This window comes from Hylaeus anthracinus, unplaced genomic scaffold, assembly GCF_026225885.1.
Source record: "Hylaeus anthracinus isolate JK02 unplaced genomic scaffold, UHH_iyHylAnth1.0_haploid 11981, whole genome shotgun sequence".
NCBI lineage: Eukaryota > Metazoa > Arthropoda > Insecta > Hymenoptera > Colletidae > Hylaeus > Hylaeus anthracinus.
The window spans coordinates 313449-340964 of NW_026534329.1; the positions used below are offsets into that span (position 1 = coordinate 313449).

Here is a 27516-nt window from a genome sequence, read left to right on the forward strand (position 1 = left end):
TCATGTATTTTAATCAAAAAATAGATTTTATTTCCTTTAAGGATGATACTTTTAGTAATATTAAACTACGTGTACTTTGAGTAACTTTATATAGGGTGAGGTTATGTATAGTAAACATAACGAGACCATCGGAACGTACCCTCTGTACGTCTTTAAATATGGCAACATAATTAACGATGACAATGTAATCCTTCGATTATACAAATATCGCGTTTATAAGCTACTTGTTATCATTCGTTTATTTTAATTTATTGACTCACAAATTTAAATGATTTACTCTGCATGTAGTTATGCGAACATCAATAGAAGTTTTAGAAGAATGAAAGAAGAAGAAATGAATACGTTTCAACATGAAATTGTAAAATCTTGTTTGTCTCATTTTTTTATGCTCGAAATTATAGGATTCGTACAAAAGTAAACTTCATAAAATACATCAAGTCCTTTGGAGAGATTATTTATTCGGCAATTTTTGTTGTCTACGTCTACGCGTCTACGTGTAAAGGGGGAATGCCTCAACTTGTATACGTTTGTTTACTTAATAAAAATATCACATAAGGTAAGTGTTCAACTGAAATTAGAATTCGTCGCTTAATAAGTATACTAGATACAGAATTGACAAGTAATAAGTACAAATTAGATACATACATGAGTATAAAATGGCGTCAATACTATTTTTCTACGAAATGTTAAATACATTGAAAAATATATATACAAGATTAATATAAATGTATAATTTAATCTAATTTTTGTCGATTATTACAATTAACAGCAATTTAACGTCTTTTATTGATTTATTCGAAAAAAATCTATGTATTTTCATTGATTATGTAAGTTCCTAGTGCTAGATTTTGAATCGAATTATAACGTTATATTTCTTGTATCGCAAGAACAAATATATATATATAATCTTTTACTACTTAATTTTGTATGAAACCAAATTGTATTTTACCGTGCTTTTATGACACCGTCTAATTAATTACAATTTAATTATATCACAAGAGATTCAGGCATAAATGTTTATTTTCTAAGTTCGCTTATCAGTTTATTGTTAAATTATGAGATTTGTCTGCGATGAAGATTTGTATTGAGACAATAAATTTGTATACTTATAAAGCTAGTTGTTCATATTTTGTGAAAGTACATACGAAACAAAAATCTTTATTTCCGTGACTAGACGAGCAACGTGCAATTTGTTTATTTAAAAATTATAAGGAGAGCTACGCTTACACGTCGATACCTTCTTTTACGAGACTTATTGTTTACCGTAGATGTACAAAATTAAGAATGAAGATTACAGGTCGTTAGTTTCTTTTCTATCATACAGTTTACGTGATAAGCGTGGCCGCAACCAAATATCGCGATTCCATTGTTACCTAATAGAACTGGTGTTTGGAGGGACAGAGTACAGCACGGACATGTCGAGAATTTACTTTGAAAGCGCATTCCCCAATGATGAGCTCCGCTCCCAAATACGTTTTTATTAATTGCTCTACCTCCTAGATCTTTCTCCAGAACTTCCACCAGTTGATCACGAATCTATCAAACAAGCGACATGTATACATTCCTTATTGTATTTGTAATGTAACGTGTAACATTTGTTCTATTTAAAAATCGATTACCCTTGTAGAACACATTGTATTATATTCCGATGAACCCAGAGTATTCTTATTGAAATTAACAACACGTTTCATTCCATGCTGATATAAGATTTTTGTGAATACGAGGGATTGAAATATACTGTAACAAGGTACGATTTATTTACAAAACATACGTATCGGTTATTTCACAATCTTGTATTCATAATTCCATATAATATCATAAGAAAATGTACCTTTTGTCGATAGGAACGTTTGGTATAGCTTTCTCCAACTTTACTAGAAACGTCATAGCGATATCGGGTCCCTGTTTCTTCATAATTTCATGTATCACAGTACTCCATTGTATCGATATTTCATTATTTCCATTCTTTATAGATTTGCCACAAAATAGACACTGTCCTTCCTTCCCCTGCTTCACGTACGTTGCTACAAGGTTCCAGTGTTTTCCATCCAATAAAGGTAGAAGAATGGAAAGTACAACATTGTCTCTAATTTGAAGGCACTGTTGCAACAAATCGTTTAATGGTACATCGCGCTGTTCCACGTGCACTGGTAAATATTCACGCCACATGTAAGGTACTCTGTTACATACGCTTATACAGTGCTCTTTATTTTCAACTACAAATCTTTTAAGAAGAGATCTACCAATTCCCAGGAACTTTGGTTCTGCTAATTCGTTTGTCGGGCATGGACTACCACAGGTACACCTTCTGCAGGTTTGCGCATTTACATTAACAAAAGCTTTCATTATTTGTTTAATAATATACTTATTATCAGTCGACTGGATTAGATGTATCGGAACATTCTCTAGTAGAGTATTGAAGTAATATAATTCTGCGCTTCTTACGATTTCATATACGAAGCTTTTCAAATCGGTTAAACTTTCATACGAATGTTTGATAACGTTTATCCTCCTATCTACGGCCGATATCAATGCCTCTAATTCCCCTTCGTTCATAGAGAGTCTAATATTCCCAACTAACACGTATACAGCTTCCAAATCTGCTTGTATACTTTGCATCGCATTTTTGTTTGAATCTAACTCTTTTTTGTTCTCTGATAAATCTTGATCGTTATTTTCTATTTTACTTGCTGTATTGCAATTGCCATCTTCATCCTGTTCTGCCTCATTAGTCGATTCATTAGATGAGCGAACCACCGCGTCAGTCTCTGTTGTTGATTCGATTTCGTAAGGACTTTCGTTGTTTTGCGAGGAACAATGAGATTTATACCTAAAATTTTCCTCCTCTTTCAAGTTTGAATTTCCAGAATTAACGACAACGATACCCGAATCTAATTTCTTTGGACACGTTTTAGAATTGGATTCCAAGAGTAGCGTCAAGGGATGCAACAAAGTCGACAACTCGTCGTCTCTAAGTACCTCAAGCTTGTTTTCAACATCACATATTTTATTAATCTCTGTACTTTTTATTAATGTCTTCAGTTGTACTTTATACAAGAGACATATCTCTAAACATTCAGAGTATTTTTTCCTATTGTATAATCGTAATATTAAAGAATCTAAGAAACACAGAATTAAACAATGGAATTCTCCATCGGATGTCATTAAATATATTCTGTTCTCTACAGTCTCTGCCATACTTATATTTGAAAATTCGTTGTTCCAGAGTATCACGGTCGCAGTCGCAGGATCGACTATATACAGACCGCTGGAAGTGTACGAAAATAAATATTTCTCAGCTACGACAAACAAATGTGAGAAGTTAATGGATTGCGGTGTCCAGGATTGTTCTATTTGCTTCTGGTAGGTGGATTTTTTCATGTTTGGTCTGCATGTCGTTACAGGTGGAACAGCCAGCGCTTCTTTAAACTGATGAGTTTTTATTACAAGACCGTTTGCAGAGACTTCCCAGAGTCTAGAACCCGGCCGAGCGCAAAACATTTTGGGAAAATTGTCTTCTTGTATGCTGCTGATGCCCTCGGGAATGAAATTAAAGGAACGTTTTCTATTGATTAATTTTTCTTCTTTTTGAATATTCGCCGTACTCATGGTCTCTGTAATGTATGTCTTGTAGAAACAAGCGCCGAACTCTCCGTTACGCGTTTTATTCCCAACTTGCTTGTACTGTTCTTGTACCGTATCGCATATATAACAGCGTGTTAAGGTCGACACTAATAATAACGGCGAAGAGAAACTAAGCTGCACGATAGCTGAATCCAAATTCATTAACGTGCAGGCTGGTGCTTGAAACATACCATTCACCTAGAATATGATATTTAATTTTCAATGTATATACGTATAAATAAACAATAAGAGTAGATATTTTTGTCTCGATATTTTTATTTACCGTAAAAATTGACAAAGTCATAACCGAAACTTTGCCATTGCAGTCTCCTATGTATACTTCCGAACTATTATCATTCCAACAGAGGCAGTTGACTTGTTCGTTTATATGCTCCATTGATATGGCTATCAATTTGGGTGTTGGTTTCAAAGATATCAAACAAACTACTCTGCGTGTTGTTGTCAGTGCAATTATTTTTTCATCGGGTGATACGAGGACACGTGAAACTGCTCCTTCCTATCGTAACAAAGTCATTAGTATTAAATTATTTACTTGGTTTAGTAAATTATGAAAAATGTTCATACCGATAGAGGTATTAATTGCAGAAAAGAGCATGGCTTCCTTGAGAAAAGGTAAATACTGCCACTAGTTGAACCTAGTACGACGTAGTTAGGAGATGTACCGAAGCATGTGTACTGCAAAGTAATAAGGAAAGAATGGACAATTGGTCAGGATGGATTACTCAAATTTTAATTATATTCTAAGTTAATGCATCGAATCTGAATGCCACAACGGTTCCTACAGACAGACGCAGAACTTTTTGTTTACTCTATGCTGTTGCATTAAAAAATAGCATCGACCCTATGACTTTGGAAACAGAAATTGTTTACCCCATCTGATCCAGGGGTCCAAGGACCCCTGTCGACCGTTACTCTTCGTTATATGGATTAAGGGCAATAGAAGAAGAAAAGTGTACTTGACAAAAAGATGGTAAATATCGTGACAAATGAATATCGCATCGTAAAATTCACCATTGTTACATAAGAATAATTTCATTGTTCAAAATAAATACCTTAATTCGTTGGGTCGAATTGATAGGCTTGTAAAGAAGAGAATTTATTTCCTCGTATTCTGACAAGACATAGGGAAAGTCCTGCATAGTCCGCGAAAATTCAGTGCGATACAATACAAGAAAATGGGTAGAAATTAATTACGCACAAGGGTTAAACAAGATAAAATTCGTGAAATTTTGACATGTATGCAGACAGAATACTGTATTGCACGCACCACAGAATGAATAGATATAAAAGTCCCTGAATTGTCAATAATCTAGAGAGATGTTTGTGTTGGCTATACAATAACCCCACGTTTCGCTCAACCGATTGGCCACTTAGCGGTAAGCAGCCCGAACTAATTTTCGAATTTTGGTCAGCGCCTCTCTCGGGAAAACGCCCAAGTTTGTCCTCGATAGTTGATATTTTTACAACTAGATGGCGCCACATACTCAGATTCAGTGGGTAAGTTATCATTGGATTCGAGGTTACCGACAGTTACTTGATAAATGACTCCATCTAGCGTTAAAAAGAACAACTATCGACAATAAACTTGAGCGTTTTCCCGATAGAGGCGCTGACCAAACTTGGAAAATTAGTTCGGGCTGCTTACCGCTAGGTGGCTACTCTGTTGAGCGAAAAAACTTTAAATTTCAATTGCGATAAATATGCGCATACTATACCCAAGTATTAAAAATAGTCCAAAACTAAATTTAAACAATGTTTATTCATTTTTTATAGACTTTCCATCGGTCTACGGACACACGATTCGATTTTATGAATACAGAAGAACAGAAGAATGAAACCGAACTCTACGATCATTTATTCATACGAATTCCGTCTGTCGCCATACGCGTGCTACATGAAAAACAGTTGAACGTTTGGAATTTCAAATGTTAATTAACAATTCGACACACGTATGGCGCATCTTTCAACAATAGTTTGTTCAAGCACGATGAACGGTTGCAAAAGCTATAATTGTGATAGTGAGGCAATTTCGAAAAATACCTAACGTTTCGGACAGGGAATTTGGACGAAATAATGTTAATGTTCGCTTCGAGATCTGGTTTAGAAATGAATTTGTTTATTTCTTCGTTCCTTGGATGCTTTCTGTACAATTACATATCACAATTACAGTATCGATAAGTGTATCGTTTGCAGATGCAACTATATCATTAAAATTTCTTTTTCGCGTAAAGGTTTTACTTGAACGATGCGTTTGTTGACGCATCACATTCACTAACAATAAGTAGTTAGAAATTTAAGTTAAACTAAAAATCGTTAAACAGAGAATTAGTTTGTTTGTAACAACATTATTAATAAATACGTTCAGACACCAATACATTCATGATACGCTTCTACTCTCTCTACTCTCGATCTGCAAACACATCATGTATCTATGTATGATGCACGCTATACGCTTACAATAGAGAGGCTACAAGTTACAAGCCTTGGGTCACTCGTTACTCATCGCTCATTGTCACTCTTAACATACTTGAAACAAACAGCAATTTTGACATCGCATACGGTACCATAAGCTTACATTAAAAATCCACGCTGCAGCTATTCTGATTGTGAAAATTGAAAATTAACGTACCGTTAATTAACATCGATTGCTCAAACTAGATTCGCATATTCTACAAATTTCATGTATAACGATGCCGGAATAATATACGTACGAGTATAGAATGGTGATTTTCTAATTTTACTTGAGAACGCGATTAACAATACTAATCTTATAACGCAGAAATATTGTTGAGAATTTGTTCAAAGGAAACATTGTTCAGGAGGAACTTGCGTTGGTCGCAATCCAACGCGAATTTTCCCATTATTTGTTCAAATCGATGTATTGTATAATTAATTAAACAATTACAATGGCTAACGCAAGAGTTTCGAGTTCGATAAAAGAGAACGAGGGGCTTTTCGAATTCTTGAAAGATTAGAAAAAAATATTTTCGCGTTCACAAATGATTCCCCAGAGTTTCAACAGAGCAATGGGAACTCTGGGACCTTTTCTACAGCCTACGACTATGTATATTACATTCGTTACAGTTTAAAATCTTAGCAATTCAAGCGCTTTGAAGCTTGGATCGAAACTCGATCTCCAATTGATGCTTCCTCGGCAGAATTGGGTAGAGATAACCTCGCGAACGCTCGTTTAATTGGACGTTTACGGACCACGATCATTTCGACTTGTACCTATTTTCACCGATGCCGACACTTATTCGTACAAAAACACGAGCAAAATTCCAAATTAATTTTCGTCTAAGCCGTCTAATTAACTTTATTAAAGCATTATTTCTCTCACTACTTACAGAAATCTCCGTAAACCTGGAATACAGTTTCCCTGACACCGTTTCCTATATCCGTTCACCATAGTCAAGCATGAACACGAAAAGTATGGCCAGCGATCGACTTACGCCTGGAGGAGGACCTCTTGACTCGAGTAGATCTCATCTCCTCGCAGGAATCCTCGGCTGACCAAGTGCTGTCCGTTAACGAGCATCCACCAGTCGACTTGTCGGACCTGTCGGAGTAGCCAGAGTCGATCACTATGGTTTCGTCGATCCTGAACAGCTTCCTGGAGAGGGCATTCGTCCTTCCGTAGGTGGCACCCCACGGAGCAAGCCGGTCTCCTGCCTCGCTTTCGCTCCTGATTGGACTGACGCAAGGAGATTGTCCCGTGGCTGACAACTTGGACGTCAGGCTCAACAAGGAACTGGTCCTGGGCAATTTGCATCTGGATACGGGTATCCAGTAAACGGAATCCTCCTGTTGCCGCGTCTTCTGCTCGTCCATCGACTTGCTCGTCTCCATAGTCCCATAGCTGAACGTTCTGTCGGTTCTCGATGATCTCTGATCGGAGTCGCTGCTGCTGTCTGTCTCTTTCGACGAGGACGACGCGACGGACGACTTGTCCGACTCGCTGCAGCTCTCGAGGACATCGGGCTTCCTCTCGTTGCTCGTCTCCTCGACAACAGACAAGTCTCCACCTTTCTCCAGGATATCCACCACTTTCTTCACGAACCTATGATTCATTTCCACGGGTCCGTTTTGTCGCGAGGACGACGACTCTCTCAGCTTCTCCGTCAACATTTCGATTATCTCGCGTACGGCGCTCTTGTCCCTGGAAGGCTGCTTGCTCTTTACGATCTTCTCCAGGGCTGTGGATTTCTGGTTCGAGCTGAGGAACCTCGTGCAAGGCGATCGAAAATCAACGTTTGCGTTCCTTGGTTGAACATTTGACTGGTTCCTCGAGTCGAGGCTGATCCTTCTCTGCGCTGCCACGGGAGTCTTTATCTCCTGGGACTTGGTCTCTGGCAGGGAGCGTCTGGTTTTCCAGGTTAGCTTTGATTTCGATTTCGATTTCTCTTCTGGGCTGCAAAGGCCGTTCAGGGAGACCTCCAGCCTCTTCACCAGATCGCGAACCATGGATGGTCTCTCCGACAGAGTGGAGTCGTCGTTCTCCAAGAGAATCGAGTCGGTCGAGTTGATGTTCTTGTCCAGACGTTGGCTCGGCGGATCAGGCTTGTTGGACGCGTCCATGGAACTGGAGGAGAGCTGACTTTCGAAGATCGATGCCTTCTCGAGCAGACTATCCGACAGCTTCTTCGTCTTCGACTTGGCCGCGTCACCTGGCGGCTCCGTGCTACTCGACAAACAGTTCCTCTCGAAGATGGAGGATTTCTCGAGGATGCTGCGGCAGGGTGTCTTCTTCGTTTTGGGACTCTCTTCGATGATGGTCGAGGAGAAGAGATTGGCTGGAGTGAACTTGGGGGTGGAGGTGGCTCGCACCCTGAAACATCTCGGTTTAGGAGTGACAGGGTTCTGCTGCTCGGTCATTTCCAAAGGTAGAAAAAGACTATCGTTTCTGGAGCTGTTCGTTGCCGTCTTTTGGGTACTCTTGTTATTCTTGGTAGAATCGGTGTCGTTGTTGGTAGAATCGTCGTCACCACTCCTCTTCGAGTTGCCACAGTTGCAACTTTTGGTAAAGTCATTGTAGCTCCTGACGGATTCGTTGTAGCGTTTTATAGACTCTTGATAATTCCTCTTTATGGCCTCGAACTGCTGCTTCCTCAGCAAAAACTTGTTGTACCTGGCCTCGGAGATGTCTGTTTCCAGATCGTCGGGAATCTCTATCGGTGGACCAAGTGGGAGAACGATGTTTATGTTTTGCACCTTTCTCGAGGGCGACATTTTCGGCAGAGTTTTGCTGACGTTGATCGGAAGATGGACGTCGGGGATCGTGGTGTCGAAAGGCTGCTCTGAACTCTTGAACGGTGACTTGCTGTGTCTTGCTTCTGGAGACTTTTGTTGCCGAGCAATGTTGGAACTGTTGCTGGTTTTGCTGGTTTTCGGTGACTTTGTTTGCGAGAAATTGTCTGAAACTGAATGTCAGACTCGCGTTAGGTACTTGCGTCTAATGCGATACACGCGCTATGTATGGATAGAGGATCGACGATTCAAAATTCAAATGAAATCAAATGTTTGCAATACAATACCTGATAGGTTTGACAAAGTCGAGTTCATCGTGGAATCCTTGTTGGATTCGAAACTTTTCCAGAACGGTAGACGACACTCGATAGGGGTGACATTCAGTATCCTTGGTGGATTTGAACGCTTGTTCAAGTACCAATCTGGGATAGAAAGCCTCTGCAAGGATCGTTGAACTTTTAGTTCAGCTTCTGTCAGTTGTCTGTCCTGTTTAATGAAAAATTAAACCATTATTTAACATATCATAGAATCTCGGTGTACACCGTGTCACGGCGCGCATCGCGATGTTCGTGTGTTATTTGTCGTTATTTATAAGAACATTGCCCTTCAGCAAACGTTTGTGTACCCGACCAGCCAATCTAGCGACGCTTAATGTACCAACGTATGTATGTGACTGTATTCATTTATCGATACAAACATTAGGATTTTTACGTCAATTTTAAATTTGCTTACCAAAGTAATAAGAATTGCAACTTCAATTTAATATCTATATTCTTCTCCCAGTTCAAAGTACGTTAATTCTGATCTCAAGAAACAAACAGAATACATACGACTAATTATTCATAAATTTTAGTCTCGAATTTACTACAGTTCTCAAACTATTTATTTTCTACTCGACAAACTTTTTTATTCTATTTACAAACACGTGTGGAAAGTTTCGAATTGGAAGCACTATGGTTAATTATCTAAAATTATTCAATTTAATACTCACGCTTTGGCCTGGTGAGAAGAGCATGTTGTTTTTAATCCACATTGTCGACACAGCCATTTTTATATAAATATATATATATATATATATAGATAACTAAAACACTGCTTGGAACTGAGAAACTGTGTTGAAATTGAATTGATTAAACCTCGAACGAACGATTTCAATTGAAACGCGTGTTTGCCAGACTTTCGATCAGTCGCGTAACCAATGGAAGAAGAAATTAATACACGGATCGCATTGGTACCGATACGTTTCGCGAACGACTATGTTTCGCGTCAACTTGTTTACTGTAAATGGTCCTTCAACCCCTGCGAGCCTCCTTATATATTCGCGCTGGACGACTACCCCTACTCTAGGGTACCGAGTGGCGCCCAACCCACCCCAACCCTGACAATTCTTGCCAACTCCAACAACTACGAGCATATTTAATGCATTGTAATAATATAATAGTTACGTACAATCGTTGAAATGTCAATAAACCACTAATTAAATTCAAATATAACATCGAAACAGTAATACGGTAGAATTTCTGTTTCAACAACACTATGAAATACGATCTATTTAAAACATGACTCGATATTTATTATACATAATAAATTGACACGGTAGACGAATAAATTGATGAAACTCCTACTAGTACTCCTCCTAGATAATTTGAGAACCCTGAAAATAATCCTATTTACAAAATTCTTCCCATTTCGTCATTTAAATTATGATAAGAAAGGCATCGTACGATCTGTTTGTGAAAAATAGTCCAACTTGGCAGTCCATCGACGCGTTGGTCCGCCAACAGTTAAGAGAGGTTTATTTCAAAAAATTTCAAGAAAATTCGAGAAGCATAGAGAAACTATTCGAATAATTACAGGAAGGAAGAAACCACGGTGTTAGGAGGATAATCACGGTCGATCTGGCTCTTGCAGAAAACGGTCAGCGATGTCAAAGACAATAAATCCTCGAGAGTATCTACCTGGTTATCGACGCCGACGAAAGCCTCGATGATTTATTGCGGATATTTCTGCTGTCGCTGATCCTAAAATAAATATTTAAATACGCTCGAAATAGACGTTGTACAATATGTATAAACGCATACCAAACCGTGTATGCATATATTAGGTATTTACTTTGAACGTGAGTCGATACATTTTTTAAACGCGCGTAGAGTTTGTAATTATTCTTAATCTAAATCTATGTCGTAGACTCTTGGTTGAATAGATATCGAGGATACGAATACTTGTGGGACTGATTGTATGTAAACACATTGACCAATCGAACAATAATAAATCGAGTGTTGGAGCAATTCGATCAGTTATTAGAGGAAAAATGCTCGTATTCATCGCGTAAACGTTCTTCGCTGATATGTATTCGGTTGGATAAGAAAGTGGAGTGAAAATTAAACTCGAGCAAGTAGCCAGCGTGAAAGTTCCTCTTACTATATTGGACGAAGAACGACGGTGACTCGTCGAGGTTCAGGTGTAGCATCGCGGTGCAGAGAATTCGAACCGTTAACGTTAACCCGTTGGAGGGAGATACTTGTCGAAAGTGGGGAGTTTGCCACGCTGACGATACTACATGCTACCATTTACGACGGGACTCGTTGAAAGAGTGCATCACCACCTCCTGGTTGCATCCGTGGTCTTTGTTTGTCACCTATGCGCAGCTCGCCCTTCGGTGGCAGGTGCTAAAGACGCGCGACCTTCTCGTACCTGGGGGCCGTTAGTGCCGTTTAGAATGGTAACGCAATCGAGTATAATTTATTATTGCTACCTACGCCTACGGTGAGCCGTATCCCTCGATAACGGGACCACTAAAAGGCGTTGGAAACGAAGAGGAGGAAAGGTCTCCAGCTTATTTCAGGTAAGGGTACCGCGGGGGCCATAATCACAGGAATTAAATAGTAGGTAGAGGGATGACGGGGATAATAATTGGCGACTGGAGCCTACGTTATTAAACAAACGGAGTGTTTGGGGACGTAGACGCGATGTCGAAGGAAATTCAGAAAATCTTTATATTGTGTATAGTAATAGCTTGGCGCGGGGGGAACTATATCGACCCTCTTGATTGTGCGAGCACGTATACGTAAACTATTCTGACCCGCTGTAGATATTGACACGAAGAAAATGGAAGGGAATATACAGGGAATGTAGGCTGTGCGAGAGAAATTGTGGCATGCTTGAGCGTACCTGTACAGTTTGACGAATAATACACGAAAGAATTGAAAAGAAAGTGCGGTAGAGTAATCGAATGACTAAAAGTGACGAAAGAGAAAAATATCTTTCAAACTATCGTAGCTTGTATTTATGGTGTAATAGAACGTTATCGGTTAGCAAAAGCGAGAAGGAGCAAAATTTTATTTACGAATTCTATTCCTGTCGTTTGATCGTCACCTGGTCGACGAAATTATGAAACCACTTATGTCATTTCTCAAACCTGTTGACCAACGTCTCATTTAAAAACGCCCAAATGTTTCGTAATACATTCTATCGTACATTTTTAGGATGAATCGGCAGATGCAGTACGTCGCGAAATGTCGACTCTGGCGAGGACAGGACGCCCTTCGACGAGCTCTGTGCTCGGGTAATAACTAACAAAATTACTATAGTTTGTTTAACGTGTATATTCGTTCAAGTATCGCGTGAAAGAAAGTGGTTCGATTAGAAAATGAGCCGATTTCGGTAACTTGGTCGCTATTCAAAGCTTGAACATACTGTGCGAAGTAAACACTCGATAAAAGCATCGCTGCATTTAGTTAGAATAGTAGAATCACGCGTTTTAATTTATTCAACGCGTGTACGCGCATACAGCGACTTTGTCGAGCGTTAAACGGATCTTCGGAAATTATCATCTGTTATCGTGCAAACATGAACGGTACTTGCGTTAAATTTTCGCTGCGAATCGTGCAAATTTATATGCACTTAAATGGCAATCACGTGTCGAGCGTACAGGATTCCTTTCGTTCGCGACGTTTCGTTTGTTGTCCTGAATTTGTCTACAGGCACGTGATACTCTAATCGCGGTTGAGTAAGAGACGAAATAGAATCGTTAACGGATCAGGCACGGTAAATAATTGTTGTGTTTCTTTTTAAAATGCTTTATAATTTCGGTTTTTATAACATAGTAAATTGTTAGCAGGGTTAAGAAATAGGCTGGTATGATTTACATACTATACATGTATATTCGATCCAAGATGAAATAAATCCACGGAACAGCTACATTAAAATCTGCAAAGTCGAGTACGATTCGTGTACAAACTCGATCTCGAATGCGGAACGCGTTTTACAGCAACGTGTATTCTTGTGTGTTAGGCGCAAGTGCAGTGACCTCGTCGAGGGATTGCACCGCGAATCACGAGACTGCGATCCACGCTAGGCCGTACGAGGAGATACCAGGACCAAAACCGATTCCGATCCTCGGCAATACCTGGCGCCTGTTCCCTCTAATCGGCCAATACCAAATCTCTGACACGGCCAAAGTGTCGCAAATGTTTTACGACGAGTACGGTAAAATCGTTCGTTTGACTGGGTTAATAGGTCGACCGGATCTGTTGTTCGTGTACGATGCCGACGAAATCGAAAAGATCTACAGACAGGAAGGACCGACACCTTTCAGGCCGTCGATGCCGTGCTTGGTGCATTACAAGAGCGTCGTCAGGAAAGATTTCTTTGGGTATTTACCTGGCGTTGTTGGAGTGTAAGTAAATAAATAATCAGCCAGAGTCTCGAGATACTTTTACGTTAAATTTTGATTTCCAACCATACTTTTCGCGTGAAACGTCCATCGTGTCACCTTCGTTTTCCTACATAGCGTGAATTCCATATACATGTATATTTAGATGGTGTTATCGAGTCGTCCTTCTCGACTCGCAAACGCGTCATAAACGAAACCCTCTTTGCCTGAATCGAAAGAGGCGACGCGTGAATCACTAATGACATAAAGAATTATTTAAATATTTTAGACACGGCGAACCTTGGCGGGAGTTTCGTACACGTGTCCAGAAACCAGTTCTCCAACCTCAGACGGTTAGAAAGTACACGGGTCCCATCGAGGTGGTCACCTGTGATTTCATAAAGAGGTAATTATCGATGACCTTGGACCTTGGAGATATTTTAACCGAACTTTGGTCTCCCGAGGTTTCAGCATTTCGCTGAAATCCCTTCGTACACGATGTTTCCTTTGATTGTTCTTCCATCGCTCTTACTCGCAACGTACAACATTCAAAATAATACCTATCGAAGCCACCCTAGCACAACAGTAAAATCTTTCCGTAAGAATTTCTATCGTAGTAAAGCAACGAATCACTTTTCAAGGATCGAAGAGATCAAAGGAGAAGATGGAGAGCTGCCAGGAGATTTCGACAACGAGATACACAAATGGGCTTTAGAGTGTCGGTATTAATTTGAATTTCTTGTCATTTCTTGTCACCTGCTACCAAGTAAAATGAAACGTTCGATTGCGTAGGTATAGGACGAGTTGCTCTCGACGTAAGATTGGGATGCTTGGGTGGTACGTTGACTCCAGATTCAGAACCTCAGAAGATCATCGACGCGGCCAAGTATGCTTTGAGAAACGTGGCTGTCCTCGAATTGAAAGCTCCTTATTGGAGATACGTGCCCACCCCTCTTTGGACGAGATACGTACGCAACATGGACTACTTTATCGAGTAAGTTGCGTTTCGAACGTTAACAGATCGGAGATCTTTGTCTGATATTCCGTGTAACACGAGTGCGTATAGTTGCGATCAAATTTTCGTTGTCCAGGGTGTGTATGAAATACATTGACGCGGCAATGGAAAGACTGAAAACTAAAGAGGCAGTCGATGAATCTGACTTGTCTTTGGTGGAAAGGATTTTAGCCAAAGAAACTGATCCCAAAATGGCGTACATTCTCGCTTTAGACTTAATCTTGGTTGGAATAGACACGGTACGTGACGGTAGTAAAAGTAATTGATCGTGTAATTAAGGACGAAATAATACACGTAATTTGTAACGTTATGTTGCAGATTTCGATGGCCGTTTGTTCGATACTGTATCAATTAGCGACCAGGCCCGAGGAGCAGGAAAAAATTTACCAAGAACTCGTTGAAATTATTCCGGATCCATCGGTTCCTCTGACTACCAGCCATCTCGACCAGGCGGTTTACATGAAAGCCTTCGTCCGCGAAGTTTTCAGGTACAAACTAACTCGTACTTGTACAACCACTTAATGACAATACATAGATTCACTAACGAAACACAGTTAAATAACAACGATTCCGATTTAAATATACAAAAGAAATTACGAGCTGCATCGATAAAAATGTATTTCGAATCATTGTATCGTCTTGTTTACAATGTTACGTTTCAGAGTTTATTCTACGGTTATCGGAAACGGTAGAACGCTGCAAAACGACACCATAATTTGTGGCTACAAAGTCCCCAAAGGAGTAAGTAATGTACTCGATATTTTTCTTATGCCATCAGATTCTTACATTTTTTTTACAAATTTACCACAAATATTACGTACCGCAGGTGCAAGTCGTATTTCCAACAGTTGTAACAGGAAACATGGAAGAATACGTAACAAATGCCAAAGAATTCAAGCCAATGAGATGGCTCAAGCAATCTGCCAACGAGATACTGCATCCCTTTGCGTCTTTGCCCTTTGGTCACGGTGCGCGCGTGTGTTTGGGTAGAAGATTTGCTGATCTGGAGATGCAAGTGCTGCTTGCAAAGGTATGTGAACTTTAACTAAAACTACTTGTATCAACACTATCGGTGTCATCGGTATACGAGTACATGTACGTACATACATATACGTATAAATATATTAATGCTTTCTTCGTTAATTTTCAGCTGATACGATCTTACAAGTTGGAATACCATCACGAACCGCTAAAGTACAAAGTGACGTTTATGTATGCTCCTGATGGCGAACTAAAGTTCAAGTTGGTACCGAGATAATCGGGACTTAAAAAAGTTTGTTGAAAATAGAACGAATAAACAAGAAAGTATAAGAATATTTTCAAAAAGATCTGTAGATTAATACAAAACGGGCCGTTTACTTTTTTTTATTTCTGTACAATGTACATGTAAAATACGAGTATACGATACGAGCGTATACTAGCGTTGTAAGGATTCGAAAATCCACTACCTATCGACGAATCTCAAATTCAGAGGTCCTTTGGGCGTGTACATAGGATTGATGTAATACTCGAGTTTCTCGTAATGATATTCTAGCTTGTAGCACTGTAAAATCTGAAACAGAACATTGTTGTTATTATTAAGCAATCAAAGTTATTTGTAAGAAAAATAATAAAGAATATTGCCTAACTAGTCTCTCTGAACATCAATGTTGAGATTCTCGTTGTTATTTCTGTAAAAAATATATTCTATTTGCTAAAGTAATTTTAAGAAATCTATGCAACTGTAACAGTAATATCAACGATAATAAGATACAACTAAAAGCTTTGTCGAAGGATTTGGTAGTTTCCAGGCCTCTGTCCTTCACGGGGAAATACTACGGTCAATCGGTAATCCTGGGACAACCCAGGATTTTTCGAATTACCAAGTTCTCCAGTAGGGAAATACAGCTCGTGCAATTAAACACGAGGAAACCCTGAATTTATTAGGGGTCTCGTTCCAACACGTTTCCCATTTTTATTACCTCTTCAGAATCCTCGAATCTTTGGATAGAAAATAACGGAAACGACATTAAACGTATACCTTTGAAATAATTCGCTTGTGCGTCAAAGAATCTCAAGTAATTTTCATTTGAAATTGATCAATTACTTATCGGATACTGACGAGTCCCTATATGCTATTAACTCGATAATGAGTTAATAATTGCAGGTAAAGGTTATATCGAGGTGATCGTTCAGACCAATGTTTTGTTAATTAGGAGCTGCTGTCCCTAGAGGAACTTATATATATATGTATATGTATATGTATATTATACATATAATATAATAGTTCAAAAATATGCTTAGTCTTACAAACAAACAAACACTCTACTACGTTTCTATCTGTGTATCGGTTACCAAACCACCATGTAGCATGTACATATACCGAGACCTACTTCTTTAACGCGTCTAATTTTCTCGCGTAAACGTAAAATGCTATTACACAAATTATCGCCGAGTCGACGCCGACGCGAACAAAAAGACATTCATTTAATGGTCTTTAGACAAATGTTTAATCGCCAACTTGGAGTAGAGGGAACATACGATATTACACTCGGATATTACAGCGACGTTTAAGTAACAAAATTAATGACACCCAAAGCAGCCATACCGTGTCCTGTAATAAAGAGTGAAAATTCCGAGGCTTGGAAAGGACGTTTATTGTTCGCGGGCATTCACTGTGACCGCTGACAAACTAACGGGGACTCCAGCTAAGGTAACCATCGGCTAAAGCCGTAATAAAACTCCAAAACGGTCGACGGTTTGGTTTCTCTTTCCTTGCCTCGTTACTGGTTACACGAGGTGCGCCGCCAAATTACACCTAGTTATTAAACCATTCTCGGAACGGGGAGAAATTCTACCCGATGTAACGACGTTCCCCTTTTAAAAATCTTGTTTGTTGTCACAGAGAACAGCAGTTTCGAGTATTTCGACCATTTCGACCATCCAAAAACTAAACTAAACTAAACTAAACTAAACTAAACTAAACTAAACTCGTAAAAAAGTATCCGATTTGGTTGATCAATATTCTCCGAGTTTGCGAAACAAAATGTCACCGCATAAATTTCCCTCTCAATGTGCTTTATTTTAATTTTCAGTCCGAGACCTCGCGTCTAGATTCGCCAATCTAAAATTATAATAATTAGTTTAGTCTGGCCGCAACACTCTAGAGTCTAGAGTCTAGAGTCTAGAGTCTAGACCATACAAACGCGAAAAGCGAATGTGTAGTTGGTTTAATTCATGGTTCCATGCCAAGAGAAAGTCATATTTACAAACGATCCAATGACACCGACAAAGGAAACTTGTCTATACTTAGACGTGTAATCTTAACTCTGTTTCAAACATCTTTTATTATAGATGTATGTAGTCATGGACAATAACAAGATTCAGATATTCCGTTTGAATGAATTTGCATGTGTACGTTACCTTGCTAATGACGATCAGCATCTCGAGGTCAGCGAAACGTCTGCCTAGACACATTCTCCTTCCGTATCCGAAAGGAAGCGACGCAAAGTTGTGACGCACGCCATCAGCTTGCAGCCATCTCTCGGGAAGGAACTCTTTGCTCCTTGGAAAGTACTTGTCGAGATTACTTATTACATAGTGTTGAAAGACTACCTGTACCTGCTTAAGTCAATACAGTCGTTAAAGGAACTTGCTCTTAAGCACTCGACGGGGATGCCTACCACGAGTAGCTCAAATATCATTTGCAATTGATTAGGCAAACTAAGCGATCGTTAAATGAATTTTTTTGTAGAGAATGTATCGCATTTAAGCGAGAGAAAGTGTTTGTAGTGGTTGACAGGAGCTTATTGGTAGGCACACGTACACGTTCAGACCATAGACTCAGAATGTAGAATTGGCTCGTTAATAAATTTTATGTAAAAAAGGATAAATAGATTATCATTAATGATTCTTACGCCTTTGGGCACGCGATATCCACTGATTACTGTATCTTTGGTCATGCATCGTCCATTGCCAATGACAACTGGATACATTCTAACAAGAAGAAACAACCAAGTATTTAATAAATATTATTATTCTCCGTACGTAGACGAGTCGAATTAGATGAGGTGTTGTACGAGAAAATCGTTTATGTTATTTTTACAAGACTGCGCTGACTCGAGTCGACCGTCTCGTCGACAAAGAGATTAAGGATTAACAGTTAAAACCGACGCGACGCCTCAGATTGTTAGTATCTAAAAAGACAACCTTAGAGTCTCCTTAATGCACGCCTTCAAATACTTGAACCGATCCAAGTGCTTTCCTTCTAGCTGCGTGTCTTTGCTTCCAAGTACGTCGCAGACCTCGTTGAAAGCGATGTCTTGCTTGTCTGGATGTAAAGCTAATTGATACAGAACCGACGCTACCGCGTTCGAAGTCTGCAAACAAAATCATAAGTCGTCAAACATTTTTTTTAGTCGTCTATATTAAATTCCAACCGTCGATATATGTAGTACTGACAGTATCAATTCCCACGAGGAAAAGATCGAGAGAGAGTATCGTGGCCAACTTGGTGTCGTTTTCTATAGCCAACATCCTTTCCAGAAGTGAGGGTTCTTTATCGGAATTCGATGTTTCGTTTATTCTCGACAAAGCAGCAGTGGTGAACTTTGAGGTCGTACTAGAGTTAAGAAACAATTGTACACCATTATATATTATATATTACATTGTATAACGTACACTTTATTCTGTATGAATTCTGTTTGAATTCACCTGACGATAGTGTCCAATGCGTTCACGTATTCCAACCACGTGGGCGTGTTGAAGAGTTTCCAGAAAGGAATCTTCAGTTCCAATATTCCCACGTTCACGAAAAATGTCGTCACGGCGTCTATTAATTTTTGAGTTTCTGCATTGGCCTCGTCGTCCAAGCAGCCTAGTCGAACGTCCAACGTTACGCGTGCGATGGCTGTAAAAGTTCATTCCAGAATATCCAATCCCACAGAATGTATTAGGGTCTCGCGTAATCAAAAAAAAAAAAAAAAAAGCTATTTACAACAAAGTTCGTTTCGTGAATTGCTGGCTTCTACTTACACTCTAGGGACCATTTGTGTATCTCGTTGAGAAAATCGTCAGGCACTTCGTCGTTCGCGTCTCGTATTTTCGTAATTCTAGAAAATGGAAGAGATTGATTTAGCAATAGGACATGGGCGGAATTGTATAAACGGGAAACAGTGGGAAAAAAGTGAAAGGTATGTGAGAAACTCGAGATTAGACGGCGAACCTTTGAAGGAATGCCAAACTCGCCTCCTCGATAGCTGAAATGTACATTCTTGCGGTTCGCGGTTGCAACATTACCTGTTGCACCTTGCTGCGGAAGTTGTACCACTCCTCGCCGTGTCTGTAAAAAAAAATATTTTTTCCTTTTTTTCTTAGGTTTGTTTAAGGGTTCGATAACGTCTACAGTTCGACGAACCGTTTCTGACCTAAATGCAACATCGTTGTGGTTGTACGATTGCGACGTTACATAACTCGCAAGCTAATTCTGATTGTAATTATAGTTCAATGTTATTTCCGCAAAAACAACAGGAAAGTTGTCGCACCGCTTTTTCTCGTTCAGTGACAAGCTGACCTAAATGATTCGTCGATTGCAATGCAATTTTTTGCTACTATTTACATACGAGGAGAACTACTTTTCTTACGAGCAGTCATAAAAAGAGAAAAGTTGGGATAAATAACGGTCGTTAATAACGTATCTGTTATTTACGAGACTGAATGACTTACTCGAATTACCATGCAGCTAATTAATTATATCAACTGTTGGAACAAGATTTTGCGATGCATTTGTTTAACTGGAATCGATAGGAAACCACTTGGCAAATTTTTAGCTAGATAAGAATTTGTTCAGTTCTGTCAGGACGCAGGTTGCAAGGTCACGACAACTTTTCTTTCTGTATCCAAGTGTAATATCATCATCGGTTATCCTATCGTAATTTTGCTTTCCAACTCGTAACCAATGTACCGTGTAAAGAGAAACCAGAGTTGCGTTATAAAATCGAAATACGACACCGTCGCGACGCGTATTTTTGGTAAACGTATACTAGGGAAGTAGGTCGTATCGGTGCAATTGCAATCCTATCTATCGAAACGACAACGCCTAACTGTGTACCATAACTGTTTGCGTAAGATTTACTTTCGAGCAGGTAGCAAGTAACAAGTAGCACGTAACACGCGGAGCATACTTGACGCACAACTTTATCCTCTTACAAGTAAAGTACTTTGTTACGCGGGAAAATTGTTATATCAGCTTCGAAGGAATCGATTCCCAAAAAACATCTGAAAATGAAAGTGCATGTTCCAACACACAATCCCAAGACACTCGGAGAGCATGCCTTCGATAGGCTTGGTAAATATTTGCTATTTTACCAGCTCGTCCGGTGAAAGGTGTACAAGCAAGGCCATCACGCGATTGATAATGTCAATGTTTGACAAATATACCGTCTAATGAGATCTGCAAATATAGTAAAACCAACATGACTCGGGTCCGACGCATCGTGGAAACGCATCGCCACTTTGACGTACTTCAATTAAGGCCATTTACATTTACACGTGCGCGTTTATGCAGATTACTAATGTATAATAATACTGGAATTACAAGTGTAATTTATGTGACGGCAATAATGCATGATTGGAACACTTGTTAAGATTAATGTAAAGTTAACTTAGTCTTAATAAGTTAGTCTTATTAATTGTTTCGTAAATAATATTATATTTAAAGATTTACACGGCAATTACGCCAGCGTTCTCTCGAAAGAACTCCTTTCGAAGCACGTGCTTGTAGTAATTCAAGGAAGGCATAGAGGGTCTGTACGGCATCCTTTCTTCCTGCCTGAAGATGCGCTCGATCTCGTTGGCGTCATAAATGAAAACCATGTCTGGTCTCCCCAGTAAACCCTCCATTTTCACGATATCCCCGTACTCCTCGTATAATCTCTTCGACACTTGGTCCACCGCTTGAATCTGAAAGTCACCTAGAAGGAACAGACCCTTGGCATATTTTAGTCTATTGTTAGATATCGTGCTAGTTTTAAAAGTCTCTATCAGTACAGCTGTCGATATATTAATTCTGTTTCATTACTACAAGTTTCATTGGTAGAGTTTAACGTAAGAAAATGAGTGAGTAAGTATTTAGATTTAAACTACAGGCATAAATGTTTCATTGTAATCGCAAATAATACATTTCTACGGCTAATAAATAAACAAGTATATTGTCCCATTTACAATTTACAAGTATAAAACGAACAATCTTCGGTACCAAAAGAAAGAAAAAGTTCGGGCCATTTGGTCTCAGGATACCCGTAAAAAATCTAAACGGAAATGTTTATAGCTGGGCCAGTCTTGATGGAAATTAGCATCGTACATTTGTAAACACTTGAATACCTATGATCGGTATGAATCGCCATGTATTGCCTAAGAGAGGAATTGGTTTTGGTCCAGGAATCTCGGAATACGGACGACACCGAGACCAATCTTGTTCTTCGATCTCCGTCGGCAAGCTTTCCATCGTTCTAAGAAGATGACTCGACCGTTTGACACTATGCGCGAATGATCTGGCAAAGTTGCCAGTTAAAATGCTCATTTTCATCCTGAAAATGCAAGTTCGACAATTTCTATTACCAAGGGGTAATTAAACGTAAGCGAGAAAGTACCTTTTTATCCCGATGTTAAAGTGAAAGAAAGAAGAAAAAAGGTGAAAGTACGAAGAACAATTTCAACAGTCTTTGTCCCTATCTGTAGACTTATTTAGATGCTCGTCATTTTCATTTGCATCTGTGGTATCTTCGATTCTCTTTCGATACCCTTTCAAAGATTAAATAATTATAAAGTGGCTCTAGGATTTATTTATTGAACTTCTTTAGTTGCATTTATTATGTAGAAATGTATTTATAAAATTTCTTTAAGGGCAAATATTTACAGAGCTAACACAGACACTGGTCTTGAAACTCTCTATTAGTAAAATAAATATCGGCACGATCTGTCCTCTACATCTCTGCTTCCCGAAATGAACTTATATTTAAAATTATTAGTCGAATGTAATTATGTCTCACTTTGTTTTCTCTGGTTTTCTCGCAATTAGAGCGATAGACGTAGGAAAGGCCTTTACAGCTTCTATTCTGCGGTCGTAAAAAGTTGCCAGATAATAGCTTCGAACGTTCTACTTTGAACTTTCCCGATTCTCTGGCCAGATGTACACAGAGAGAGGACAGAATTTATGAACGGAATGTTTATACCTGGCCCAGAATAAGTTCTAGTATCCTTGCGTTCCTATTAGTCGATAAAAAAAATAATTAATGTTATTCTTCGGTACATTACACAATAGATTTTCATCTAAACCAAAGTAAAACTTTTTAACGAAGTGTGTACCAGACCTTTTACCTTGGCCAATAATTAATCTGTCAATACTTACCACAGTGCTAAACAAATTCTTCTTCGATTAAAATAAGTGTCCTGTATCGCACAATTTCAGCTCATTTCGATACACTGTTATCCCTGATATTCACTTTTATAAATAGCAGAAACATAGTTATAGTTTCTGGAAAGAATGAAACACTAACTTCAAATAATGTGTATATAATTTAGTTTGATTAACGTTTGATCGCGTTACTTAATATTCGCTTTCACATTGTCAACCGTATCGAATGAATACATGCACGCGTCGCATCGTGCACAATGAACGGTTTTCGAATCAGAACACTCTCGATTAATCCAAAGAGATGCTTTATACTTTGGCGGTTCCCGCCAACTATTAAACGCTGTTCAAACGGGTTGCTTATCTCGAAGAAAGGAGTAGGAGGTGTACACGGGTGAACACAAAGAGGGGAACAACCATCGAATTCAGAGGAGCTCGTATCTTCTAAAAGAGGTCTACGTTACATTACAAGGAATTCATCGCTTGAACCGATGTGCGCTTATATTTCATGCTCTTTTCAGTGTTTAAAACAAGAAAAATAATTAAACGACATTCAATTGCTTTTATATACAGTTAGATCATTTGAAATTTTGTTTATAGGTAATACAGCTCACTATGTATTTCGTAAATTTCGATTTGATCGCCATCTATCGACGAAACTGAGATACACGATGTGATCATGATTGTGAAACGATCGGTAATTACAATTTCTAACGAATATATTTATCTATAGAATAATAACTTATTTTATAACTTAAACTATAAGTAAAGTCAATTCCGTTAACGAACATTAACATTTTTACGTTATCAATCGAAAACGAACAAGTTTTTATTATTAGTATTTTCTCATTTAATACATGTAAATAGTTCATAACTACGCTTCGTACCATTTGGACTTCTTCAATTCTATAGATTTTAATTTGTTCTTGTAACTATTTACAAGTTTATCCAACTTCACGTCTACTGCCTTTACCTTCGTCCTTTGTTTTGGCTACAAAAAGAAACACAAGAAGAACATCAAGAAAGATTAGAAATAACAGTTCATGCTGATATGCGATACATTTGTCAAATCGACAGGTTCCTTACTTTAATTTCTTTTTTATTTTCATTCCTCTGCCTTCGCTTTTCTTCTAACTTTTTCCAAGATTTTTTCATCTTTCTCTCTTTCTTCACCGTTTCGCTATGCAATTTCGCTTGGTTTTTCAATTTAAATTTCGATCGTAATTTATTTTCACCAAGTTTTCCAACTGTTCCAGCGTATGGTTTTTTGTTTAATTCGTCTGTTCTGTCAGGTTTGAATTTTTTCAATGGAACTTCCTCGTTCATGGTTTCTCCTTTTCTTTTTACTTTACTTCCCGGACAAAGGGGATTGTTCTTGCGACTCTTTTCGACTCTTCTTTGTTTAGCGTTCACCATTATTCGATTTTCGATTGAAAAGGACACTATCGGCCTCTAAATAAACAAAAAACGAAATTGTGTAGCGCAAAATTCTGAAATTCGATAAAAAATTTTTTCGATATAATCTCAAAATGAATTATGTTACGTACTCTTTTCGAAGTAAATACATTCGGATTGTTATTTACACTTCTCAGAGCTTGAAGTGCATCCTCGTGTTTTGTAAACGAAACGAAACCATACTCTTTTGATTTTCCTATTCCTTTCGTATCAACATTTTTGAGATCTCGCATAACGCGTGCCTTTATAAAATTCGTGGTTAATATTTCTTATATTATCAACGTGTAACGTTATATGTATTAATGTATAAATACTTCTCTAATGATCGCCTTAGAAGGCCCATGTTTTTCGAAGATTTTCCTCAGCTTGACATCATCAACCGTAGGTGGTAAATTATGAACAACGAGTCTTACCCTCGATACAAACATATTGAAATTCCGCAATATCTGAGATTTCCATTGTTCTATTTGCAAACGTTTCGCCATATCTGCTGCTGATACGCCTGTTGCAGCTGAACTTCCAGCCAATATAACTATAATAATAAAATAATTTTATTTTGTAATAATAAAACAATAGTTTAACATTTTTTTATTATATTACCTCCTTCTTTCACCAAATACAAATTTCGGGAATCTTTGATTTTAAGCTGTTTCGAAAGCGCTTTATTGTCCATTTCATTTCTGTCTATTGCTTTTTGCGCTTCAACTATTTGATCCTCCATTTCTAATTCCTTTCCCGCTGATAGACATTTTTCAGCATCCTCGACATTCTGCAATAAATGTTTCATGAAAATCCGTGTATGTAGCCACGTACTAAATATTTATGATGTATATTTACTCTAAATTTAACAAATGCTGTTCCTTTTGAATATTCAGTTAGCGGATCCATGCATACGAGAGCATAATAAACAGGTCCGAATTGTTCCATGTATTTCTTTAATTGGTCGTTTTTCACGGAAAATGGTACATTCTTTAGAAATACAGTCTTTCCCTCTGAAACATCGTGAGACTCGAACCGTGGACGTTTAATTTCCTTTACATCTTTTATGTCTACATGTTCTTCTTTAACATCTTCGGATAGTTCGTCGTCTGAAGCACCACTTTCATTTTCCGATTTTATTTCTGTTTCTATTGAATCATTATCGTCAAATTCATCGTTCTCTGTGGTAATATCTACATGTTCTTCATCTTCGCTGAAACAAAGACACAAGTACATTAAATTTATTTTAGACATACATGCCATAAATCAAACTATATGCTCAGTTACTTACCTACCTAACTCTTCGTTTGAATTGGATTCCTTTGCAGTTTCTATGACAGATGCGTTTTCTGTATCGCTCTCATTCTCTATCTTTACTTTCATTTCGCCTTCTACACTGTCGGAATCATTCTTACAAAATTTATTTTTAGGTATAGCCCAATCAACCACAATGGGCCTATCGAGGAGTGGTTGCAAGTTTCCATAATGTATGGCTTTAGCTGCACTTTGCACTTGTTCGAATTGCAAAAATGCACATCCTACATGTTTACCATCTTCTCTTTTTAAGAGTTTCACTTCTTCTATCGTTCCATATTGAGAAAAATGTTCTTTTAATGATTCTTCGGTTACCTGAAATTATGATAAAAATTGAGTTATAGAATAAAACAGATACAAATCATTTATAATCTTCTCTTACTTGAAATGATAAATTTCTTATCACAATTCTTGCCCTTCTTTTACGATTTTTCTCCTTCTGAAGTTTTCTCCTTTCCAGTTTTCTTTTTACAAACTCCTCTGTTTTACATTCATCGTTTTGTTTATTTGTGTCTACTTCATCTTTCTTTGCATCATGATCAATTTTATGGTCTACATTTTTTGTAGATTCTTGTTTCAGTTTTTCACAATATCTAGATTTTGAAACAGCCCAACTACTGCTTATTATTCTACCTGAAAATATATTTTGAATCCCTCGTAATAGTTATTTAAATGTAATATTTATTATGAATAAGTGTATGTTTTGTTACAAGAACAAAGTATTACCTTCAAATTTTTGTTTATTTGTATTAAATATTGCTTTTGACGCATCTTCTAACTGTTTAAATTGAATGAAACAACATCCCACTGGTGAACCATCGTGACGTTTTGGGAAATTTATTTCGTCGATTGGACCAAATGGTTCATAAAACTGTTTGATGTCATCTACAGTTGTCTAATAACACAATATAATAAACATCAATGATTGCAATGCATAATACATTAAATTTTACGTTTTACTATTCAATATTCAAGATCTATCAACCTTAAACGGTAGATTGCGCACGATAATTCTAGGTCTTTTATTTTCATTTTCATTTTCATTTTCAATTTCATTGTCACCTCCAGCCTGCCTTAACCTGTTAGACTTTGCCTTTCTTCTGTAGATCCAAGAAAGTTTCTTTTTATCATCTCTATTCTCTATTTGATACATAGTAAACGATAATTAAAATTTACAGAACATAATTCTATTTAAGATATTTATACAGATTCGATAATAGTAGTATTTAAAACTTTACGTACTATTTTTTGTATTCCGCATATTGTATACCCACTTTAACAATAATATATTATAATACGATATTTCGTACTAGTCACACCAAATACTACACATTAAATTGATAAATTTTTATGTAAAATATTCACTTTATTAAATAGCATGCTGCGTGTTACGGTTGTTTACTTTTGAGGTTAAGAAATAGGCCAATAGAACTGCTGCCGTTAGATGGCACCACCAACTAAAGGGTCGATAAAGGGAGTGGACACCCGTGCCGTGTATGTGCGCGTACGCACTCACACAGCTCCACACCACTGTATACATACACGGAACTGCAAGGGTCCGCATTGTTCTATTTGTGTCTCGACAATGCAGATTCGAGACCTCTCAATAGTCATTTCCGCTAGATAAATGTTCAAACTAGAGCGCAAGCTCCTATAGGTAGTCTACTTTTGCTTTTTTGTGTCATAATTAATAATATTCACCAGTACTTCACGATCAAAAGAAGCAATATGGTGGTGCGACAGTGCTGCCACGTTGTCTAAGCTAACATACGCTGCTGAATATTGTTAATTATGACAGAAAAGAGCAAAAGTGGAGTC

The 27516-nt window shown here is 38.1% G+C and overlaps 5 protein-coding genes across 10 annotated transcripts; 1 reads left to right on the forward strand and 4 right to left on the reverse strand.

Annotated features, from left to right (window-relative positions):
- Positions 1-1171: 1171 nt before the first annotated feature.
- Positions 1172-4927, reverse strand: LOC128885655 (BLOC-2 complex member HPS5). The gene is made up of 6 exons (XM_054139798.1): positions 4698-4927; positions 4210-4320; positions 3908-4141; positions 1832-3822; positions 1620-1737; positions 1172-1536 (listed from the first exon to the last, which is right to left on the reverse strand). Exons 1-6 carry the CDS (start codon positions 4782-4784, stop codon positions 1279-1281), a joined length of 2799 nt encoding a protein of 932 aa, XP_053995773.1. The 5' UTR covers positions 4785-4927; the 3' UTR covers positions 1172-1278.
- A 1589-nt stretch (positions 4928-6516) lies between these two features.
- Positions 6517-10177, reverse strand: LOC128885594 (uncharacterized). The gene is made up of 3 exons (XM_054139692.1): positions 9884-10177; positions 9180-9378; positions 6517-9065 (listed from the first exon to the last, which is right to left on the reverse strand). The coding sequence occupies exons 1-3, from the start codon at positions 9938-9940 to the stop codon at positions 7057-7059; spliced, it is 2265 nt and encodes a 754-aa protein (XP_053995667.1). The 5' UTR covers positions 9941-10177; the 3' UTR covers positions 6517-7056.
- Positions 10178-11202: 1025 nt separating this feature from the next.
- Positions 11203-16200, forward strand: LOC128885707 (probable cytochrome P450 301a1, mitochondrial). 2 transcript variants are annotated; one of them, XM_054139902.1, is made up of 11 exons: positions 11203-11737; positions 12378-12457; positions 13186-13570; positions 13836-13952; positions 14188-14264; positions 14339-14540; positions 14638-14800; positions 14880-15049; positions 15224-15302; positions 15388-15591; positions 15712-16200. In XM_054139902.1, the coding sequence occupies exons 2-11, from the start codon at positions 12379-12381 to the stop codon at positions 15817-15819; spliced, it is 1584 nt and encodes a 527-aa protein (XP_053995877.1). In that variant the 5' UTR covers positions 11203-11737; position 12378; the 3' UTR covers positions 15820-16200. The 2 variants fall into 2 exon arrangements, with proteins under 2 accessions (XP_053995877.1, XP_053995878.1); XM_054139903.1 differs by having other exon boundaries at positions 13411-13570.
- LOC128885708 (probable cytochrome P450 49a1) lies at positions 15973-23351 on the reverse strand. Of its 4 annotated transcripts, XM_054139905.1 has the most exons (13): positions 22948-23351; positions 22589-22805; positions 22190-22340; positions 21921-22126; positions 21265-21511; positions 19765-19881; positions 19575-19651; positions 19254-19449; positions 19002-19161; positions 18750-18919; positions 18458-18536; positions 17964-18164; positions 15973-16113 (listed from the first exon to the last, which is right to left on the reverse strand). In XM_054139905.1, exons 4-13 carry the CDS (start codon positions 22123-22125, stop codon positions 16006-16008), a joined length of 1560 nt encoding a protein of 519 aa, XP_053995880.1. In that variant the 5' UTR covers position 22126; positions 22190-22340; positions 22589-22805; positions 22948-23351; the 3' UTR covers positions 15973-16005. The 4 variants fall into 4 exon arrangements, with proteins under 4 accessions (XP_053995880.1, XP_053995884.1, XP_053995879.1 ...); XM_054139909.1 differs by lacking the exon at positions 22190-22340 and having other exon boundaries at positions 17964-18161; XM_054139904.1 differs by lacking the exon at positions 22190-22340.
- A 403-nt stretch (positions 23352-23754) lies between these two features.
- On the reverse strand, positions 23755-27477 carry LOC128885706 (RNA-binding protein 28). 2 transcript variants are annotated; one of them, XM_054139901.1, is made up of 11 exons: positions 26941-27477; positions 26684-26838; positions 26425-26593; positions 26081-26331; positions 25680-26013; positions 25243-25592; positions 25006-25174; positions 24720-24937; positions 24498-24647; positions 24037-24402; positions 23755-23941 (listed from the first exon to the last, which is right to left on the reverse strand). In XM_054139901.1, the coding sequence occupies exons 1-11, from the start codon at positions 26957-26959 to the stop codon at positions 23825-23827; spliced, it is 2298 nt and encodes a 765-aa protein (XP_053995876.1). In that variant the 5' UTR covers positions 26960-27477; the 3' UTR covers positions 23755-23824. The 2 variants fall into 2 exon arrangements, with proteins under 2 accessions (XP_053995876.1, XP_053995875.1); XM_054139900.1 differs by having other exon boundaries at positions 25243-25597; positions 25676-26013.
- Positions 27478-27516: the final 39 nt, after the last annotated feature.

What these genes read in the sequence shown, in the direction of transcription:
- LOC128885655 (XM_054139798.1), bottom strand. Translation starts at nt 4,784, where the DNA reads ATGCAGGACTTTCCCTATGTCTTGTCAGAATACGAGGAAATAAATTCT. An exon ending in ATTCGACCCAACGAATTAAG is followed by an intron (nt 4,321 to 4,697) that starts GTATTTATTTTG and finishes ATTACTTTGCAG; the next exon opens with TACACATGCTTCGGTACATC. An exon ending in ATACAATGTGTTCTACAAGG is followed by an intron (nt 1,537 to 1,619) that starts GTAATCGATTTT and finishes CTTGTTTGATAG; the next exon opens with ATTCGTGATCAACTGGTGGA.
- LOC128885594 (XM_054139692.1), bottom strand. Translation starts at nt 9,940, where the DNA reads ATGGCTGTGTCGACAATGTGGATTAAAAACAACATGCTCTTCTCACCA. An exon ending in TCTTCTCACCAGGCCAAAGC is followed by an intron (nt 9,379 to 9,883) that starts GTGAGTATTAAA and finishes TTCATTAAACAG; the next exon opens with GACAGACAACTGACAGAAGC. An exon ending in GACTTTGTCAAACCTATCAG is followed by an intron (nt 9,066 to 9,179) that starts GTATTGTATTGC and finishes TCTGACATTCAG; the next exon opens with TTTCAGACAATTTCTCGCAA.
- LOC128885707 (XM_054139902.1), top strand. Translation starts at nt 12,379, where the DNA reads ATGAATCGGCAGATGCAGTACGTCGCGAAATGTCGACTCTGGCGAGGA. An exon ending in TTACCTGGCGTTGTTGGAGT is followed by an intron (nt 13,571 to 13,835) that starts GTAAGTAAATAA and finishes TAAATATTTTAG; the next exon opens with ACACGGCGAACCTTGGCGGG. An exon ending in TTCGTCCGCGAAGTTTTCAG is followed by an intron (nt 15,050 to 15,223) that starts GTACAAACTAAC and finishes GTTACGTTTCAG; the next exon opens with AGTTTATTCTACGGTTATCG.
- LOC128885708 (XM_054139906.1), bottom strand. Translation starts at nt 22,125, where the DNA reads ATGAAAATGAGCATTTTAACTGGCAACTTTGCCAGATCATTCGCGCAT. An exon ending in TGCATTAAGGAGACTCTAAG is followed by an intron (nt 18,537 to 18,749) that starts GTTGTCTTTTTA and finishes TCTTCTTGTTAG; the next exon opens with AATGTATCCAGTTGTCATTG. An exon ending in TGCTGATCGTCATTAGCAAG is followed by an intron (nt 16,114 to 17,963) that starts GTAACGTACACA and finishes GTTCTGTTTCAG; the next exon opens with ATTTTACAGTGCTACAAGCT.
- LOC128885706 (XM_054139900.1), bottom strand. An exon ending in ATGTATTTACTTCGAAAAGA is followed by an intron (nt 24,403 to 24,497) that starts GTACGTAACATA and finishes TTGTTTATTTAG; the next exon opens with AGGCCGATAGTGTCCTTTTC. An exon ending in AAAATAAAAAAGAAATTAAA is followed by an intron (nt 23,942 to 24,036) that starts GTAAGGAACCTG and finishes TTCTTTTTGTAG; the next exon opens with CCAAAACAAAGGACGAAGGT.